The sequence below is a fragment of the Pyrgilauda ruficollis genome, unplaced genomic scaffold (assembly GCF_017590135.1).
Source record: "Pyrgilauda ruficollis isolate IOZ18807 unplaced genomic scaffold, ASM1759013v1 scaffold434, whole genome shotgun sequence".
Classification (NCBI taxonomy): domain Eukaryota; kingdom Metazoa; phylum Chordata; class Aves; order Passeriformes; family Passeridae; genus Pyrgilauda; species Pyrgilauda ruficollis.
In genome coordinates, this window is record NW_024525868.1 from 7145 (window position 1) to 26144 (window position 19000).

Consider the following 19000-nt stretch of genomic DNA (forward strand, 5'->3'; position numbering starts at 1 on the left):
TTTGAAAACCCCCGGGGCCTCTGCCCCCCTCCTGTGCCCGTGTCCCCCCCGTGTCACTGGTGTCCCCTGTGCCATCCCCTCCTGTGTCCCCAGTGTCATTCGTGTCCCTCTGCTGCCGGGGCCTCTGCCCCCCTCCTGTGCCCGTGTCCCCCCCGTGTCACTGGTGTCCCCTGTGCCATCCCCTCCTGTGTCCCCAGTGTCATTCGTGTCCCTCTGCTGTCCCCAGTACCGAAGTCCCCATCTCGATGTCCCCACCCTCCACCTTCCCGTCCCTGTCCCCATCCCGATGTCCCCAAGGTCCACCTGTGCCATCCCCCATCCGTGTCCCTGTCCCCCCGTCCCCATCCCAATGTCACCCTGTCCCCAAGGTCCCATCTCTCATGTCCCCAGTGTCCCCACCCTCCACTTTCCCATCCCTGTCCTCACTGTCCCCATCCCCTCCTTCCCAATGTCCCAGTGTCCCCAATGTCCCCCTGTACTTCCCCATGTCCCCATCCCCATGTCCCCATTTCCTAATGTCCCCCAGTGTCTCCCCTCCCTGTCCCAATGTCCCCAATGTCCACAGTCCCAGTGTCCCCAATGTCCCCAATTCCCACAGTCCCAGTGTCCCCATCCCATTGTCCCCAATGTCCCCAATTCCCAGTCCCAGTGTCCCAGTCCCAGTGTCCCCAGTGTCCCCATTTCCCAGTCCCAATGTCCCCCATATTTTCCCATGTCCCCACTCTCCCATGTCCATCCCAATGTCCCCAGTGTCCCCCAGTGTCCCCAGAGCCTGACGCCGACGCAGCCCCTCAGGTTCCACATGCGCATTTATAATAATAATAATTAATAATAATAATTAATGAGGGTGACGGGGGGTGGCACCGCCCGCGCCCCCAATGCACTAAAACTGCACCTGCTGGCCTGGGGGACAGCGGGGACACGGCGGGGACACGGCCCGGCCCTGATTGTCACCGTGCCACCGCGGCCCCGGCAGACGGGGCCACCCCGGGCCTTGTCCCCAGTGTCACATCGCGGTGTCACATCCCCGGGCCGTGTCCCCGGTGTCACAGACAAGTGTCACATCCTTGGTGTCACATCCCCGGGCTGCGTCCCCAGTGCCATATCCTTGGTGTCACATCCTTGGTGTCACATCCCGGTGTCACTTCCCTGGTGTCACATCACGGTGTCACTTCCCTGGTGTCACATCACGGTGTCACATCACATCCCCAGGCTGCGTCCCCAGTGCCATATCCTTGGTGTCACATCCTTGGTGTCACATCCCGGTGTCACTTCCCTGGTGTAACATCCTTGGTGTCACATCCCCGGGCCGTGTCCCCAGTGCCATATCCTTGGTGTCACATCCTTGGTGTCACATGCCGGTGTCACTTCCCTGGTGTCACATCCCCGGGACTGGGCCCTGTGATGTCACACCCATGACGTGCCCGTGTCCCCGGGCCACCACTCCGTGTCCTTCAGCGCCATGTCCCCATTGTCACAGCCTTGGGACATCTCTGTCCTGTGCCATTCCCATGTCACAGCCTTGGGACATCTCTGTTCTGTGTCACTTCCCGGTGCCACCTCTGTCCCTGTGTCACTTTCTGATGCCATCCCTGTGCCACATTCTGGTGCCATCTCTGCCCTGTGTCACATCCCGGTGTCCCTGTGTCACTTCCTGGTGCCACCTCCGTCCTGTGCCATCCCGGTGCCATCTCCGTCCTGTGTCCCCGTCTCACGTTCCAATGCCATCCCCGTGTCACATTCTGGTGCCATCCCCGTGTCACATCCTGGTGCCATCCCTGTGTCACTTCCTGGTGCCACCTCCGTCCTGTGCCATCCCGGTGCCATCTCTGTTCTGTGTCACATCCCTGTGCCATCCCTGTGTCACTTCCTGGTGCCACCTCCGTCCTGTGCCATCCCGGTGCCATCTCCGTCCTGTGTCCCTGTGTCACGTTCCGGTGCCATCCCCGTGTCACATCCTGGTGCAATCCTCGTGTCACATCCTGGTGCCATCCCCATGTCACATCCTGGTGCCATCCCTGTGTCACGTTCCAGTGCCATCCCTGTGTCACATCCTGGTGCCATCCCTGTGTCACGTTCCAGTGCCATCCCCGTGTCACATCCTGGTGCAATCCTCGTGTCACATCCGACAGCAGGGACATCGGGGAGTTCCGGTGCCATTTCTGTGCCATCCTTCTATGTCCCCTCGCTGTCACATTCCCGTGCTGGCTCTCCACGCTGTCCCCTGTCCCCCGTGCCACGTTCCTGTGCCATCTCTGTGTCCCCGAGTGCCGTCTTCGTGTCATGTCCCCACGTCCTGGTGCCACCTCCGTGTCCCCTCAATGTCCCCTCGGGGCCGAGTGTCACATCCCCAGGCCCCGGCGTCACCCCTGTGTCACATCCCCCAGCCATGCCCATGTCCCTGGGCCACCTCCCAGAGTGTCACCTCTGAGTGTCACATCCCGGAGTGTCACACCCTCGGTGCCACCTCCCCGTCCTGTCCCCAGCCCTGTCCCCACATGGGACCCTGTGGGAAACTGAGGCATGGCCAGGGGGACACAGAGGGGACAGGAGTGTCCCCTGGCCTTGGCAAGATGGGGACAGTGGGAGGGGACAGCTGGGACGGCAGGGACACGCTGGGACACGCTGGGGACACTCCAGGCCAGGCCGGGGCTGCGGTGGCCGTGGCAGTGTCACCATCACACTGGGTGCCACAGGGGGGTGGCACAGCGGGTGCCACAGGGACGAGTTGTGGGGAGGTGGCAGAGGTGTCACCGCCCCCAGTGGGTGTCACAGGCGTCCCTGTCACAGGGGGTGGCCCAGCTGTCCCTGTGCTGGGTGGTGCCCCAGGGCTGTCCTGGTTGTCCCCGAGGTGTCCCTGCTGTCCCTGGTGTCACAGGGGATGTCCCGGCTGTCTCCGGTGTCCCCTGCCGGGCGTGGTGGCACCAGGCAGCGTGCCAGGGCTGTCCCCGCTGTCCCTGTCCCGGAGGTGGCCCGGCTGTCCCCGGGGTGTCCCGGCTGTCCCCGGTGTCCCCTGCCGGGCATGGCGGCGCCGGGCGGGCGCTACCTGGTGAAGAAGGGCAGGTGGTGGCCCAGGCCACCCCCCGGGCGCGGGGACTCTGTGCGGGCCATCACGTCCTTGAACCAGGTGGCCACGTCCACCTCGAGCGTCTCGTAGCGCTTGATGAAGGTGTGCTCCTGTGGGGACAGGGGACATGGGGACATCGGGGACAGCAGGGACATCGGGGACATTAGGGGCAATGGGGACAGCAGGGACATGGGGACAACGGGGACAGCAGGGACATGGGGACACTGGGGACAGCAGGGACATTAGGGGCAATGGGACAGCAGGGACATGGGGACATTAGGGGCAATGGGGACAGCAGGGACAGCGGGGGACATGGAGGACAGCAGTGGATGTCAGGGACATTGGGGACAGCTGGGACAGCAAGGACATTGGGACATCGGGGACAGCAGGGACATGGGGACATTAGGGGCAATGGGGACAGGGGACATTGGAGACATTGAGGACAGCAGGGACGCTGGGGAATACGAGGACAAGGGGACTGCAGTGGACATGGAGGACAAAGCTCGGGGACACGGGGATGGAGCACCGAGGGTGAGGGTTTGGGGACAAGGTGGGGACAGGGACACAGGACACAGATGTGGCCTTGGGGACACAGACACAGGGACACGGGGACACAGCTGCAGACACGTAGGGGAGGTGACAGGGACTTGGGGACCCCCAGGGATGGTGGCACGGTGCACGTGCCCCCAGAGGTGACACCCACAGCCCTTGGGGACACAGGGGACAGGGAAGGGGTGGCCGTGGCTGTGGTGACAGCTGTGACAGGGAGGTGTCCCCAGGGACATGAGTGACAGGGGACAGGGGAAGAGACAGATGTGATGGGACAGGTGGCAGGTGTGACACTGACAGGTGTGACAATGACAATGACAGCTGACAGTGACAGGTGCCAGGTGTGACAATGCCAGGTGTGACAGTGCCAGGTGCCACTCACCAGTAACTTGTTGTACTTTGGTCTCTTCCTGTGGTCCTTGGTGAGGCTGGGGGAGGGGATGGGGGGGGGTGACCATCTTTGGGACCCTCGGGCCACATCCCCATGTCCTCCCCTGTCCCGTGTCCCCACCATGTCCCCCCTGTCCCTCTCCTGTCCCCCCATGTCTCCCCCTGTCCCCTGTGTCCCCCCCAGTCCCAGACAAAGGCCTGGAGCTCCCCAGAGAAGGGGGGGTGGCACCTTGGGGACCCCTGGGGCTGTGTTCCCCCCATGTCCCCTGTGTGTCCCCACGTGTCCCCATGGCGTACCCCATGTTCCCATGTCCCCTGTGTCCCCTCATGCCCCCAGTGTGTCCCCATGTCCCCTGTATGTCCCCACGTGTCGTGTCTCCCATGTGCCCTGTGTCCCCATGGTATCCCCTATGTCCCCAATGTCCCCATGTCCCTGTGTGTCCCCATGTCCCCCATGTCCCCATGTCCCCTGTGTCCCCCTATGTCCCCATGTCCCCTGTGTCCCCGTGGTGTCCCCCATGTCCCCACTGTGTCCCCCATGTCCCCGTGTTTCCCCATGTCCCTCCCATGTCCCCATGTCCCCCATGTCCCTCCCACGTCGCTGTGTCCCCATGGTATCCCCCATGTCCCCATGTCCCTCCCATGTCCCCCGTGTCCCCACCAGTCTCGGACGAAGGCCTGGAAGTCCCCGGAGAAGCCCATGGCCGGGGGCAGCAGGGGCGGGTCCTCCTGCAGCACCTTGGTCAGCACCTCGAAATCCGTCTTGCAGTTCTGGTACGGGAACTGCCCCGTGGCCAGCTCCACCTGGGGACACACGTGTGACACAGGTGTGACACACAGGGACAGCAGTTCTGGTACGGGAACTGCCCCGTGGCCAGCTCCACCTGGGGACACACGTGTGACACAGGTGTGACACACAGGGACAGCAGTTCTGGTACGGGAACTGCCCCGTGGCCAGCTCCACCTGGGGACACACGTGTGACACAGGTGTGACACACAGGGACAGCAGTTCTGGTACGGGAACTGCCCCGTGGCCAGCTCCACCTGGGGACACACGTGTGACACAGGTGTGACACACAGGGACAGCAGTTCTGGTACGGGAACTGCCCCGTGGCCAGCTCCACCTGGGGACACACGTGTGACACAGGTGTGACACACAGGGACAGCAGTTCTGGTACGGGAACTGCCCCGTGGCCAGCTCCACCTGGGGACACATGTGTGACACAGATGACACAGGGACAGATGTGACAGGGACAGGTGAAACAGCTGTGACAGGTATGACACAGGTGTGACAGGGACAAGTGACAGGGACAGCTGTGACAGCTGTGACACACACAGGTGACAGGTGTCGGTAGGGGATGTGGCACTACAGGGCTGAGGTGGCACTGTGGGGACACGCTGGGGACCTGGAGGCGGTCGGGGCCAGCCTGGGGACACTGTGGGGGGTCGGGGACACTTTGGGGACAGCTGGGTAGGTTTGGGATGCTCTGGGGACAGCTGGGTGATGTTTGGGGACCCTGGGGTGACATTCGGGGCTGGGGACCCTGGGGTGACATTTGGGGACCCTGGGGTGACATTCAGGGACGCTGGGGACCCTGGGTGACTTTTGGGGACACTTTGGAAACCCTGGGTGACATTCAGAGATGCTGTGGACCCTGGTGTGATATTTGGGGACCCTGGGTGACATTCAGAGACCCTGGGAACGCTGTGGGGACCCCGGGTGACGCTGGGGACCCCGGGTGACGCTGGGCTCACCAGGGAGATGCCGAGGCTCCAGACGTCGGCGCGGATGTCGTAGTCGGGCTTGGTGGGGTCGGCAAACCCCAAAGCTGGGAACGCCTGAAACCTCAAACCTGGGAACCCCCAAACCCCAAATCTGGGCACCCCCAAACACCCAGAACCCCAGACCTGGGGGGATCCCCCAAACCCGAGGGGATCCCCAACACCCCCAAACCTGGGGGACCCCCCAACAGCCAAACCCTGGGTGACATTCAGAGATGCTGTGGACCCTGGTGTGATATTTGGGGACCCTGGGTGACATTCAGGGACCCTGGGAACGCTGTGGGGACCCCGGGTGACGCTGGGGACCCCGGGTGACGCTGGGCTCACCAGGGAGATGCCGAGGCTCCAGACGTCGGCGCGGATGTCGTAGTCGGGCTTGGTGGGGTCGGGGGGGTCGATGCGCTCGGGCTGGGGGAGGGGCGGTGGTGGGCCCAAACCCGAGGGGATCCCCAACACCCCCAAACCTGGGGGACCCCCCAACAGCCCCATCCCAGACCTGGGTGCAGCCCCCTCCCCCCAGTCCTGGGGACCCAACACCCCCTGATCCCCCCCAAAGGCTCACTGTGGGGCTGGGGCATGTCCCCAGTGTCCCCCCAGAGTCCCAATGTCCCAATGTCCCCGGTGTCCCCAGTGTCCCCAATGTCCCTCCAGTGTCCCCATTGTCCCTGATGCTCCCAAAGTCCCTCACCACCATAGAGGCCACACACCTCGCTCTCTGGAGGATGTCCCCGATGTCCCCAGTGTCCCCCCCCAATGCCCCCATGTCCCCTCACCGCCATGTAGGCCGCACACCCCGCGCTCTGGGGATGTCCCCAGTGTCCCCATGTCCCCTCACCGCCATGTAGGCCGCACACCCCGCGCTCCGGGTCTTGGCCTTGGAGTCCACCAGGCGGCCGCTGATGCCGAAGTCGCAGAGCTTGACCTGGCCCCGCTCGTCCAGCAGGATGTTGGAGGGTTTGACGTCCCTGTGGATCACCCCGTGCTTCTCCTTCAGGTACAGCAGCGCCTTCACGATCTGCAGGACAGCCGTTGTCCCCAGTGTCACCTCTGTGCCACCTCTGTGCCACCATCACCCTGCCCAGACCCCAGAGACACCCTGATTGTCCCCAGTGTTCCCTGTGGGTCACCCCGTGCTTCTCCTGCAGGTACAGCAGCACCTTCACCATCTGCAGAACAGTCCCGTGTCACCTTTATGTCATCTCTGTGTCACCTCTGTGTCACCCACGCTGCCCACTGCCGCTGCCACCCCGCCCAGGACACCCCTGTCCCCCTGCGGGTCACGCCGTGCTTCTCCTGCAGGTGCAGCAGCGCCTTCACCGTCTGTGGGGACAGCAGTGACACTGCCCAGGTGTCACCTCTGTGCCACCATCACCCTGCTCGCTGTCACTGTCACCCTGCCCACTCGGGAAGGGGGCTCTGGGTCCTGGGGACCCCCTGCCTGTCCCCAGTGTCCCTCACCATCACCATCTTGCCCAGGATGGAGGGACCCCCCTGCCTGTCCCCAGTGTCCCCTCACTGCCACTGTCACCTTGCCCAGAATCCCAGAGCTACCCTACGTGTCCTCAATGTCCCCGGTTGTCCCCAGTGTCCCCGGTGTCCCTGTTGTCCTCAATATCCCCACTGCCCCCAGTGTCCCCAATGTCCACAATGCCCCCACTGTCCACAATATCCCCCAGTGTCCCCACTGTCACTCACTGCCACCATCACCTTGTCTAGGATGCCAGAGCCACCCTGCATGTCCCCAGTGTCTCTACCACCCCCGCTGTCCCCGCTGTCACTCACTGCCACCGTCATCTTGCCCAGGATGCGCTCGGGGATGGGGCCCTGGATTCGCTTCTTGAGCTTCTCGGCGCAGGTGCCCATGAGCTCCATGGCGATGAATCCCCATATCCCCTCACCGCCATGTAGGCCGCACACCCTCCGCTCTGGGGATGTCCCCAGTGTCCCCATGTCCCCTCACCGCCATGTAGGCCGCACACCCCGCGCTCTGGGGATGTCCCCAGTGTCCCCATGTCCCCTCACCGCCATGCAGGCCGCACACCCCGCGCTCTGGGGATGTCCCCAGTGTCCCCATATCCCCTCACCGCCATGTAGGCCGCACACCCCGCACTCCGGGTCTTGGCCTTGGAGTCCACCAGGCGGCCGCTGATGCCGAAGTCGCAGAGCTTGACCTGGCCCCGCTCGTCCAGCAGGATGTTGGAGGGTTTGACGTCCCTGTGGATCACGCCGTGCTTCTCCTTCAGGTACAGCAGCGCCTTCACGATCTGCAGGACAGCCGTTGTCCCCAGTGTCACCTCTGTGCCACCTCTGTGCCACCATCACCCTGCCCAGACCCCAGAGACACCCTGATTGTCCCCAGTGTCCCCTGTGGGTCACCCCGTGCTTCTCCTGCAGGTACAGCAGCACCTTCACCATCTGCAGAACAGTCCCGTGTCACCTTTATGTCATCTCTGTGTCACCTCTGTGTCACCCACGCTGCCCACTGCCGCTGCCACCCCGCCCAGGACACCCCTGTCCCCCTGCGGGTCACGCCGTGCTTCTCCTGCAGGTGCAGCAGCGCCTTCACCGTCTGTGGGGACAGCAGTGACACTGCCCAGGTGTCACCTCTGTGCCACCATCACCCTGCTCGCTGTCACTGTCACCCTGCCCACTCGGGAAGGGGGCGCTGGGTCCTGGGGACCCCCTGCCTGTCCCCAGTGTCCCTCACCATCACCATCTTGCCCAGGATGGAGGGACCCCCCTGCCTGTCCCCAGTGTCCCCTCACTGCCACTGTCACCTTGCCCAGAATCCCAGAGCTACCCTACGTGTCCTCAATGTCCCCGGTTGTCCCCAGTGTCCCCGGTGTCCCTGTTGTCCTCAATATCCCCACTGCCCCCAGTGTCCCCAATGTCCACAATGCCCCCACTGTCCACAATATCCCCCAGTGTCCCCACTGTCACTCACTGCCACCATCACCTTGTCTAGGATGCCAGAGCCACCCTGCATGTCCCCAGTGTCTCTACCACCCCCGCTGTCACTCACTGCCACCATCACCTTGTCTAGGATGCCAGAGCCACCCTGCGTGTCCCCAGTGTCCCTACCGCCCCGCTGTCCCCGCTGTCACTCACTGCCACCGTCATCTTGCCCAGGATGCGCTCGGGGATGGGGCCCTGGATTCGCTTCTTGAGCTTCTCGGCGCAGGTGCCCATGAGCTCCATGGCGATGAACACGTCGGTCTGGGGGAGAGAGGCTCTGCTGGGGGCACTGAGGGGGCACTGGGGGGCACTGGGGGGCATTGGGAGGCACTGGGGGGCATTGGGAGGGCACTGGGTTCACTGGGGGGCACTGGGGGCCACTGGTGTACTGGGATGGACTGAGACGACTGGGGGAACTGGGAGGGCCCTCCCCACTGTCCACAATATCCCCCAGTGTCCCCACTGTCACTCACTGCCACCATCACCTTGTCTAGGATGCCAGAGCCACCCTGCATGTCCCCAGTGTCTCTACCACCCCCGCTGTCCCCGCTGTCACTCACTGCCACCGTCATCTTGCCCAGGATGCGCTCGGGGATGGGGCCCTGGATTCGCTTCTTGAGCTTCTCGGCGCAGGTGCCCATGAGCTCCATGGCGATGAACACGTCGGTCTGGGGGAGAGAGGCTCTGCTGGGGGCACTGGGGGGCACTGGGTGTACTGGGATGGACTGAGAGGACTGGGTGTACTGGGAGGGCCCTGGATGGACCGGGGGCACTGGGAGGGCACTGGGATTTACTGGGGGCACTGGAGGGGCACTGGGTGTACTGGGAGCACTGGATGTACTAGAAGGGCACTGGGAGGGCACTGGGATGGACCAGGGGCACTGGGAGAGCACCAGGAGCACTGGGGACACTGGGTGGACTGGGAGCACTGGCAGGGCTGGGAGGGCACTGGGAACACTGGGAGCACTGGGATGTACTGAGAGAGCACTGGGAGGGCACTGGGATTTACTGGGGGCACTGGGAGGGGCTGTGGATGGATCCAGACACCCCCAACCCTCCAGGTGTGCCCGGGTGCCCCCCAGGTGCTCACGTTGGTGATGAAGGTGCCGAAGCACTGCATGATGTACGGGTACCCATGACCCTAGGGGCTCTCAGGTGCCCCCCCAGTGCCCCCAGGTTCTCTCAGGTGCCCCCAGGTGCCCAGGTGCCCCCAGGTGCTCACGTTGGTGATGAAGGTGCCGAAGCACTGCACGATGTACGGGTACCCATGACCCCAGATGCTCTCAGGTGCCCCCCCTGGTGCCCCCAGGTTCTCTCAGGTGCCCCCAGGTGCCCCACCAGGTGCCCAGGCCCCCCAGGTGCTCACGTTGGTGATGAAGGTGCCGAAGCACTGCATGATGTACGGGTACCCATGACCACAGGTGCCCCGCAGGTGCCCCATCATGTGCTCTCAGGTGCTACCCCAGGTGCCCAGGTGCCCCCCCAGGTGCCCAGGTGCCCCCAGGTGCTCACATTGGTGATGAAGGTGCCGAAGCACTGCACGATGTACGGGTACCCATGACCCCAGATGCTCTCAGGTGCCCCCCCTGGTGCCCCCAGGTTCTCTCAGGTGCCCCCAGGTGCCCCACCAGGTGCCCAGGCCCCCCAGGTGCTCACGTTGGTGATGAAGGTGCCGAAGCACTGCACGATGTAGGGGCAGTCGTGGCTCTTGAGCACCACGTCCAGGTCCATCAGGATGCGCTTGTTCTCCTCGCGGTTCCCCGAGCGCCGCATTTGCTGGGGAGGGGACACAGGTGTCACATGGGGGGGCACGGGTGTCACCGGGGGGCATGGGTGTCACCGGGGGGCACAGGTGTCACCAGGGGTCATGGGTGTCATGGGGGGGGGTCACAAGTCCCACAGCTGTCACTGGGTGGTCTTAGGTGTCACCGGGGATCACAGGTGTCACCAGTTGTCACAGGTGTCACTGGGAGGCACAAGTGTCACAGGAGTCACGGGGGTTACAGGTGTCACAGATGTCACAGGTATCACAGGCAGTTACAGGTGTCACTGGGGGTCACAGGTGTCACCAGGGGTCACAGGTGTCACCGGGGGTCACAGGTGTCACAAATGTCACCGGTGTCACTGGGGTCACTGGCAGTTACAGGTGTCACCAGGTGTCACTGGTGTCCCCAGGTGTCACTGGGGTCACTGGCAGTTAAAGGTATCACAGGTGTCACCAGTGTCACTGGCAGTTTCAGGTGTCACAGGTGTCACAGGTGTCACTGGGGTCACTGGCAGTTTCAGGTGTCACCGGTGTCACAGGTGTCACCGGTGTCACTGGGGTCACTGGCAGTTACAGGTGTCACCAGGTGTCACTGGTGTCCCCAGGTGTCACTGGGGTCACTGGCAGTTAAAGGTATCACAGGTGTCACCAGTGTCACTGGCAGTTTCAGGTGTCACAGGTGTCACAGGTGTCACTGGGGTCACTGGCAGTTTCAGGTGTCACCGGTGTCACTGGGCTCCCCGGTGTCCCCGGCCCGGTGCCCACCTTGACGGCGATGACGTGGCCGGTCTTGCGGAAGCGCATCTTCCACACCTGCCCGCAGGTGCCGCTGCCGATCTCGCCCAGGTTCTCCAGGTCGTTGATCTCCGCCTGGTACCGCTGGGGGGAGGGGGGGTCAGGGTCCACCTGGGACAGCCCCGGGCTCACCTGGGCCCCCACGGCCAGGTAAAACCCCCCCAATCCTCAGCTGTGCCCCCCAGAGCCAGGTAACCCCCCACAGTCGGGTAACCCTCACCTGGGCCCCTCAGCATGCCCACGTGTGCCCCCCATCCTCACGTGTCACCCCCCTCCTTCTCACCTGTCCTCATCTAGCCAGGTAACCCCCATCCTCACCTGTCCCCCCCCAGCCACGTACCCCCTGACTCACCTGTCCCTCCCACGGTCAGGTACCCCCTGACTCACCTGTCCGACGGTCAGGTACCCCCTCACCCACCTGCCCCCCCACCCCCCCCCCCACGGCCAGGTACCCCTGACTCACCTGTCCCATGGTCAGGTACCCCCTGACTCACCTGTCCCCCCACGGTCAGGTACCCCGTCTGTTTCATGATCTCCTGCAGCTTCTGGTCGATCTCAATGCTATAGGGGCAACGGGAGAGTTCAGCCAATCAGCTCAAAGCACAAGGAGAGCCTGGCCAATCAGCTCAGAGCAATGGGAGAGCTCAGCCAATCAGCTCAGGGCACTGGGAGAAACACTGGCCAATCAACTCAGGACAAAGCCCAATCAATCACAGAAGAGCCTGGCCAATCAGGTCAGGGCATAGGGAGATCGTGGCCAACGAGCACACAGGGAATCACAGCTCTGGCCAATTGCAGGACAGGAAATCCTGCCTGCCTGGCCAATCAGCACCCAGGAGCCTCTCACACTGCTGGCCAATGAGCACACAGTTCTCCTGCCCACCAGGCCAATCAGCAACTGGCATCCTCTGAACCATCCACCAATCAGCAGCTGCAAGCTCTGCTCCAGCCAATCACTGCTCAAGATCACCCCAAAGAGAGTGGTCTCATTCCTGGCCAATGAGAACACACCACTCCCCGAACTCTGGCCAATCAGGGCCTACAAGCCCTCAGAGCAGCAGCCAATCAGCACCGCAGGCTCTGAACACCTGACCAACCGCTGCGCAAACCCTCCTGCCCAGCCAATCAGAACACACGGTACCACTGAATCTCCGGCCAATCAGAGCGCAAGATCTTCCTGGAAACTCTGACCAATCACTACCTGCAGACTTCTGTCCATCCAGCCAATCAGCACAAGCCTCCTCCTTGGCCAATCAACTCACGTTATCTCCCTGGAGTTCTACCCAATCACAGCACGGAATCCTGACCGAGCTCTGGCCAATCAGGGCACAGGATCTCTCAGAATCTCTAGCCAATCAGAGCACAGGAACCCCCCCAAAGCCTCTGGTCAACCACGTCACATGATGTTCCCCTAGCCAATAAGAGCATGTGACCCTCTGTGGGCCAATCAGAGGACAGGATCTCTCCATAACAGTGGCCAATCATAGGACAGAGTCTCTACAGAGCTCTAGCCAATCAGGATGTGCAACCCTCCTCTGGCCAATGTGAGCCTGGGATCCCTCCAGGCTGCTGGCCAATCAGGGCACAGGATTCCCCCGGATGTCCATTCAATCAAGCTTTGATTCTCATGAACCTCAGGCCAATCAGAGCACAGGATCTCCCCAAACCTCTAACCAATCAGGGCACAGGATCTCCCGAAACTTCTAACCAATCAGGGCACAGGATCTCTCCAAACCTCAAGCCAATCAGAGCACAGGATCTCCCCAAACCTCTAACCAATCAGGGCACAAGATCTCCCCAAACCTCAGGCCAATCAGGGCACAGGATCCCCCAGCCCTTCTGGCCAATCAGCTCCCAGGCTCTCCCACATTAGCCAATGAGCACCCAGGGCCTCCCCCATTGGCCAAACAGCACCCAGGCTCTCCTGCATAAGCCAATCAGCACCCAGGGCCTCCCCCATCAGCCAATCAGCTCCCAAGTCCTCACGCATCAGCCAATCAGCACCCAGGCTCTCCCCCATTGGCCAATCAGCTCCTAGGCTCTCCCACATCAGCCAATCAGCACCCAGCCTTTCCCCAGTCAGCCAATCAGTACCCAGGCTCTCCCCATTGGCCAATCAGCTCCTAGGCTCTCCCACACCAGCCAATCAGCACCCAGCCTTTCCCCAGTCAGCCAATCAGTACCCAGGGCCTCCCCCATCAGCCAATCAGCACCCAGGCTCTCCCCCATCAGCCAATCAGGGCTCGGGGGCGGGTCCTCACCTCTCCAGGCTGCGCGGCACCAGGAAGGGGGGCGGGGGCAGCCCCAGCATCTGCCGGGGCCGGGGGGGGGGCGCGGGCTGGGGGCTCTCGGGGGGCCCCCCCCGGCCCCCCTCGCTCACCAGGGGCAGCTGCAGGGCTGGGGGGGAGAGCAGAGTCAGCGACCCCAAAAATGGGGAGAGAACCCCAAAAACAGGGAGAACCCCAAAAACGGAGAACCCCAAAAAAGGGGAGAGAAACCTAAAAATGGGGAGACACAGAACCCCAAAAATGGGGCACAAAACCCCAAATATGGAGAACCCAAAAAAAACGGGTAGAAACTCCAAAAATGGGGAGGGAACCCCAAAATGGAGAATCCAAACAAAGGGGAAGTAACATAAAAAATGGGGAGAAAACGCCATAAATGGAGAACCCAAAAAAGGGAAGAGAACCCCAAAATGGACAAGAACCTCAAAAATGGGGACAGCACCCTAAAAATGGAGAACCCAAAAAATGGGAGAGACACCTAAAAATGGGGACAGAATGCCAAAGATGGGGAGAGACAAAACCCCAAAACTTAGATAGACAACTAAAAAAAATCAAAGAGAATGCCTCAAAATAGGGAGGGAACCTAAAATTTGGGAGAGAACCCCAAACATGAGGAGAGAACCCTAAAAATGGGGAAAGAAAGATCAGGGACCTCAAAAATGGGGAGAGAACCCCAAAAATGAGGGGGAGACACAGCAGGGACCCCAAAATCCATGTGGGGGGAGAGAGAAACCGGTCAGGAACCCAAAACTGAGGAGCGGCTCGTCAGGAATGTAAAAATATGGAATGGACGTGTCAGGAACCCCAAAAATGGTGGGGGATGTGTCAGAACCCCAAAAATGGGGGAAAAAACACCAGGACCCCAAAAATAGGGTGAGAAACTCATCAAACCCCCAAACTGGGGAGAAGTTCAGAACCCCATAAACTGGGGGGGCACAGACAGCCCCAAATTTTTCCCCTTTTTCTCCTCTTTTTGCAGTTTCCTGCCCCCCAATTCTTGCCCCATTTTCCCCCTCCCTTTCCCTTTTTCCTGCAATTCTCCCCAATTTTTCCTCATTTCCCCCATTCCTGCCCCACTTTTCCTCATTTTTCTCCTATTTTTTCCCATTTCCCCCAATTTTTCACATTCTTGCCCCATGTTTCCCTTTCCCATCCCATTTCCCCCTCCCCCCAACATTCCCCATTCCCAGCCCCTTTTTCCCCATTTTCCCCCATTCCCTCCATTTAGTCCAAATTTTACCCATTCTCATCCCTTCCCTTCCTCATTTTTCCCAATTTTCCCTGATTTCCACCAAATTTTCCCCATTTTCCCCCATTTCCCCCCAACTTTCCCACCCATTTTTCTCAATTTTCCCCATTTCCCCCCTAATTTCCCCCAAGTTTTCCACCCATTTTTCCCCATTTCCCTGACTTTTCCCCAATTTTTCCCTATTTCCCCCCATTTTTCCCCAATTTTCCCCCAGTTTTTCCCAACTTCCCCCCATTTTGTCAGTTTCCCACCCAATTTCCCCTATTTTTTCCCATTTCCTCCCACTTCCCCCCGTTTTTCCCATACCCCTCATTTTCCCCCATTTTCCCCATTTTCCCAATTCTCCTCTTTTTTTCCCATTTTCTCCCATTCCCCCCCCCAATTTAAAATTGGGGGGGGGATGACTGGAGATGGGGGAGGGGCACGGGGGAAAATAAAAAAAGGGGGGGAAAATAATAAAAAAAAATTAAAAAAAGAATAAAAAAGAAAGAAAAAGAGAAAAAATTAAAAAGGGAAGGATCAGGGGTGGGGTGAGTTAATGAAACTGGGGGCAGAAATTATTTAAATTAGGGAAATGAACTGAAATTGGGAGAGAAAATGAATTTAAATGGCAGGAATTAATTTAAATTGGGAAACAGAAATTAATTTAAACTGGGGAAAATGAACTTAAATTAGGGGTGGAAATTAATTTAAGTCGGATGAATTAATTGAAATTTGGGTCAGAAATGAATTTAAATTGGGGGAAATAAATTGGGGGAGAAATGAATTTAAATTAGGAGAAATAATTTAAATTAGGAGGCAAAAATTGATTTAAATCGGAGGAAATAATTTAAATTTGGGGCAAAAATGAATTTTAATTGGGGGAATAAATTCAAATTGGGGGCAGAAATAAATTTAAATTGGAAAGGAAAAATTAATTTCAATTGGGAGAAATAAATTTAAGCTGAAATTTACCCAGAAATTAATTTAAATTGTGGGGAAATTAATTTAAAAGGGGGGCAGGAATTAATTTAAATTGGGGGCAGAAATGGGGAAAAAAAAGAATTGAAATGGAGAGGAACAGAAATGGATTTAAATTGGGGAATTAATTAAAGTGGGGGGAGGAGCTTTAATCAGGGGGAGCAGAATTCATTAATTGGAAATGAATTTAAATTGGGAGGAAAATGAAATTGAGCTGAAGTTGGGGGGACAGGAATGAAATGGGGGGGACAAAAATGAGTTTAAATTGGGGGGGGACAGAAATTTAAATCAAATTAAAATTAAAATTAAATGAAATTAAATTGGGGAAGGGACAGGGGTGAAACTGGGAAGGACAGGAGTGAAAGTCAGAGGGGAAAATAAAATTTTGGGGCAAAAAATGAATTTAAATTGGGAAATTCACATTAAATTGGGGGGGACAGGAATGAATTTGGGGGGAATTTGGAATTTGGGGGGAAATTTGGAATTTGGGGGGATTGATTTAAATCAGGGGGATAAAAATGAGCACAAATTTGAAAGGGGGGAGGGGGAGGGGCTGCTCCTCCCGGGCTGGAAAATCCCCAAAAAATCCCAAAAATGTGCTGGGAATGGTCCCTGGGGGGTCCTACCTGCAGGGGATCCTCGAGACCCCCAAAAATCCCCTTCCCAACCCCTCAGGGCCCCCCAAAACCCCAAAAACTTCCCAAAAATCCCCTTCCCAGCCCCTCAGAGCCCCCCCAAAACCCCAAAAACTTCCCAAAAATCCCCTTCCCAGCCCCTCAGAGCCCCCCCAAAACCCCAAAAACTTCCCAAAAATCCCCTTCCCAGCCCCTCAGAGCCCCCCCAAAACCCCAAAAACTTCCCAAAAATCCCCTTCCCAGCCCCTCAGAGCCCCCCCAAAACCCCAAAAACTTCCCAAAAATCCCCTTCCCAGCCCCTCAGAGCCCCCCCAAAACCCCAAAAACTTCCCAAAAATCCCCTTCCCAGCCCCTCAGAGCCCCCCCAAAACCCCAAAAACTTCCCAAAAATCCCCTTCCCAGCCCCTCAGAGCCCCCCCAAAACCCCAAAAACTTCCCAAAAATCCCCTTCCCAACCCCTCAGAGCCCCCCAAAAACCCAAAAACCTCCCAGAAACTCCCAAAAATCCCCTTCCCAACCCCCTCAGAGCCCCCCAAAAACCCCCAAAAACCCTTCCCAACTCCCCAAATCCCCCAGCCCCCCTAAACCAGCCAGGACTGCCCTGAAATACCCCAAAACTGCCCCAAAATGTCCCTAAAGTGCCCCAAAATGTTCCCAAACCACCCCAAAATGTCCCTGAAGTGCCCCAAACATCCCAAAATGTCCCTAAACTGTCCCTGAAGTGCCCCAAACACCCCAAAAAATGACCCCAAATACCCCAAAACAGCCTCAAACTGCCCTAAGATGACCCTAAATTGCCCCAAACACCTCAAAACGTTCCTAAATGCCCCCAAAAGCCCCCAAATTGTCCCTAAAACCCTAAAACAGCCTCGGATCCCCCACAGGGCACCCCAAACAACCCCAAAATGGCCCCAAAGTGCCCCAAATACCCTAAACCACCCCAAAACTGCCCCAGAATGTTCCTAAACACCCAAAAGTCCCCCCAGCACCCCAAAGAACCCAGAACTGCCCCAAAATGCTCCTAAACCCCTTAAACTGCCCCGAAATGTCCCTAAACTGCCCCAGACACCCCAAAACTGCCCCAAGGTGACCCAAATCTGCCCCGAACACCCCAAAAATGCCCCCAAACCCCCAGAAAACACAGAACTGCCCCGAAACGTTCCTAAACTGCCCCAGACACCCCAAATTTGTCCCAAACACCCCAAAACTGCCTCAAACACCCCAGACAACCCAAAACTGCCCCAAAATGTTCTTAAACTGTCCCCAAACACCCCAAAACGTGTCCCGGACACCCCAAATTTGCCCCGAATGCCCCAAATTTGCCCCAAACCTTCCCCAAATTCCCCAAAGCTGCCCCGGACACCCCAGCCCCGCCCCCCCGGCCCCGCTCACTGGGGCGGGCGCGGGCGGGGCCGATGTCGAGGTTGAGGTCGATTCTCCGCCGCGCCTCGCGGTTTTCCTGCTTCAGCTTCGCCTCCAGCCGCGACAGCTTCTGCTCCAGCGAGGACGCCGCCATCTTCCCCCCCCGCGTCGCGCATGCGCGGGGCCAGCGAGGGGCGGGGCTTGGAGCCCCCGCCGGCCGCCGTACGGAGGGAGGGAGCGGAGGGCGCCGCCATCTTCCCTCTGGAGAGGGTTATGCGCATGCGCGCAGCGCGGTGTTATGGATTCTGGGTCTCCCCGGCTGCCGTAGGGAGAGAGGGCGAGATAGGAGCCGCCATGTTCGCCCTTGTCGGGGTAATGCGCATGCGCCCAAGCAAGTGTTGTGGACTGGAGAGGTGGGTGCCGCCATCTTCCCACGGGACGCGTAATACGCATGCGCGAAGCGCGGTGTTGTGGACTCAAGCCGTGGGCGCCGCCATCTTCGTCTCGAGAGCCGTTATAACGCATGCGCGTGATGACAGGACGCCGTTATGTGCCTCAGCCGCTGCTGTAGAGGGGGGAGAGCCGAAGAGAGGACAAGGAGGGGTTTTGGGTTCCTTTGGCCGCTGTAGAAACGCGGGTGACTGGGTGGGGAGAGTGTACAGCGGCTTTTTGGCCGCGCTGACCGCTTACAGAAAGAGGGAACACGGACGCCGCCATCTTCACCAGGGAACGGCCATTGCGCACGCGCACAGCAGACAGACTTTGGGCCTCTCCGGCCGCCGTAGGAAAGAGCGACGCGGAGCTAGTTTGACCCCCGCCGGCCGCCGTAGGGCGGGGGTGCACAGAGCGACGTTTGGGCCTGTCCGGCCGCCGTAGGGGAACGCGGAGTGGGGCGATCCTGTACAAACATGTATGGGGCCTTAGGGGCATGTGGGGGCAGCTGGGAGCTGTTTAGGGGTCCTGTGGGTCGGAGGGGCCGTTGGGGGCCGCGGATGTTTCAGAGCGACTCGAAACACATTGGGAGCATTGGGGCATTTGTGGCTTTAGCGGCGTCTGAGGCTGTTCTGGGGCAGTTTGGGCTGGTCTGGGGGCAGTTACTGCTCCTTTAACGAAGCCTGACCCTGTTCTGGGGCTCTTTGGGGCAGTTTAGGGGAGCTGCGGCTGTTCTGGAGCAGTTTGGGGGTCCTGAAGCTGTTCGGGCGTTGT

The 19000-nt window shown here is 59.5% G+C and overlaps 2 protein-coding genes across 4 annotated transcripts; one reads left to right on the forward strand and one right to left on the reverse strand.

Moving 5' to 3' along the window:
* Positions 1-814: 814 nt before the first annotated feature.
* On the forward strand, positions 815-2520 carry LOC121359334 (BCL-6 corepressor-like protein 1). 3 transcript variants are annotated; one of them, XM_041478220.1, is made up of 4 exons: positions 815-1199; positions 1246-1657; positions 1794-2076; positions 2149-2520. In XM_041478220.1, exons 1-4 carry the CDS (start codon positions 842-844, stop codon positions 2518-2520), a joined length of 1425 nt encoding a protein of 474 aa, XP_041334154.1. In that variant the 5' UTR covers positions 815-841. The 3 variants fall into 3 exon arrangements, with proteins under 3 accessions (XP_041334154.1, XP_041334155.1, XP_041334156.1); XM_041478221.1 differs by having other exon boundaries at positions 1794-2003; positions 2148-2520; XM_041478222.1 differs by lacking the exon at positions 815-1199 and having other exon boundaries at positions 1210-2099; positions 2148-2431.
* Positions 2521-3042: 522 nt separating this feature from the next.
* MAP2K7 (mitogen-activated protein kinase kinase 7) lies at positions 3043-17986 on the reverse strand. The gene is made up of 11 exons (XM_041478223.1): positions 17825-17986; positions 13565-13700; positions 11798-11864; positions 11274-11387; positions 10400-10519; positions 9304-9411; positions 7873-8052; positions 6116-6196; positions 4668-4810; positions 3999-4044; positions 3043-3177 (listed from the first exon to the last, which is right to left on the reverse strand). Exons 1-11 carry the CDS (start codon positions 17946-17948, stop codon positions 3043-3045), a joined length of 1254 nt encoding a protein of 417 aa, XP_041334157.1. The 5' UTR covers positions 17949-17986.
* Positions 17987-19000: the final 1014 nt, after the last annotated feature.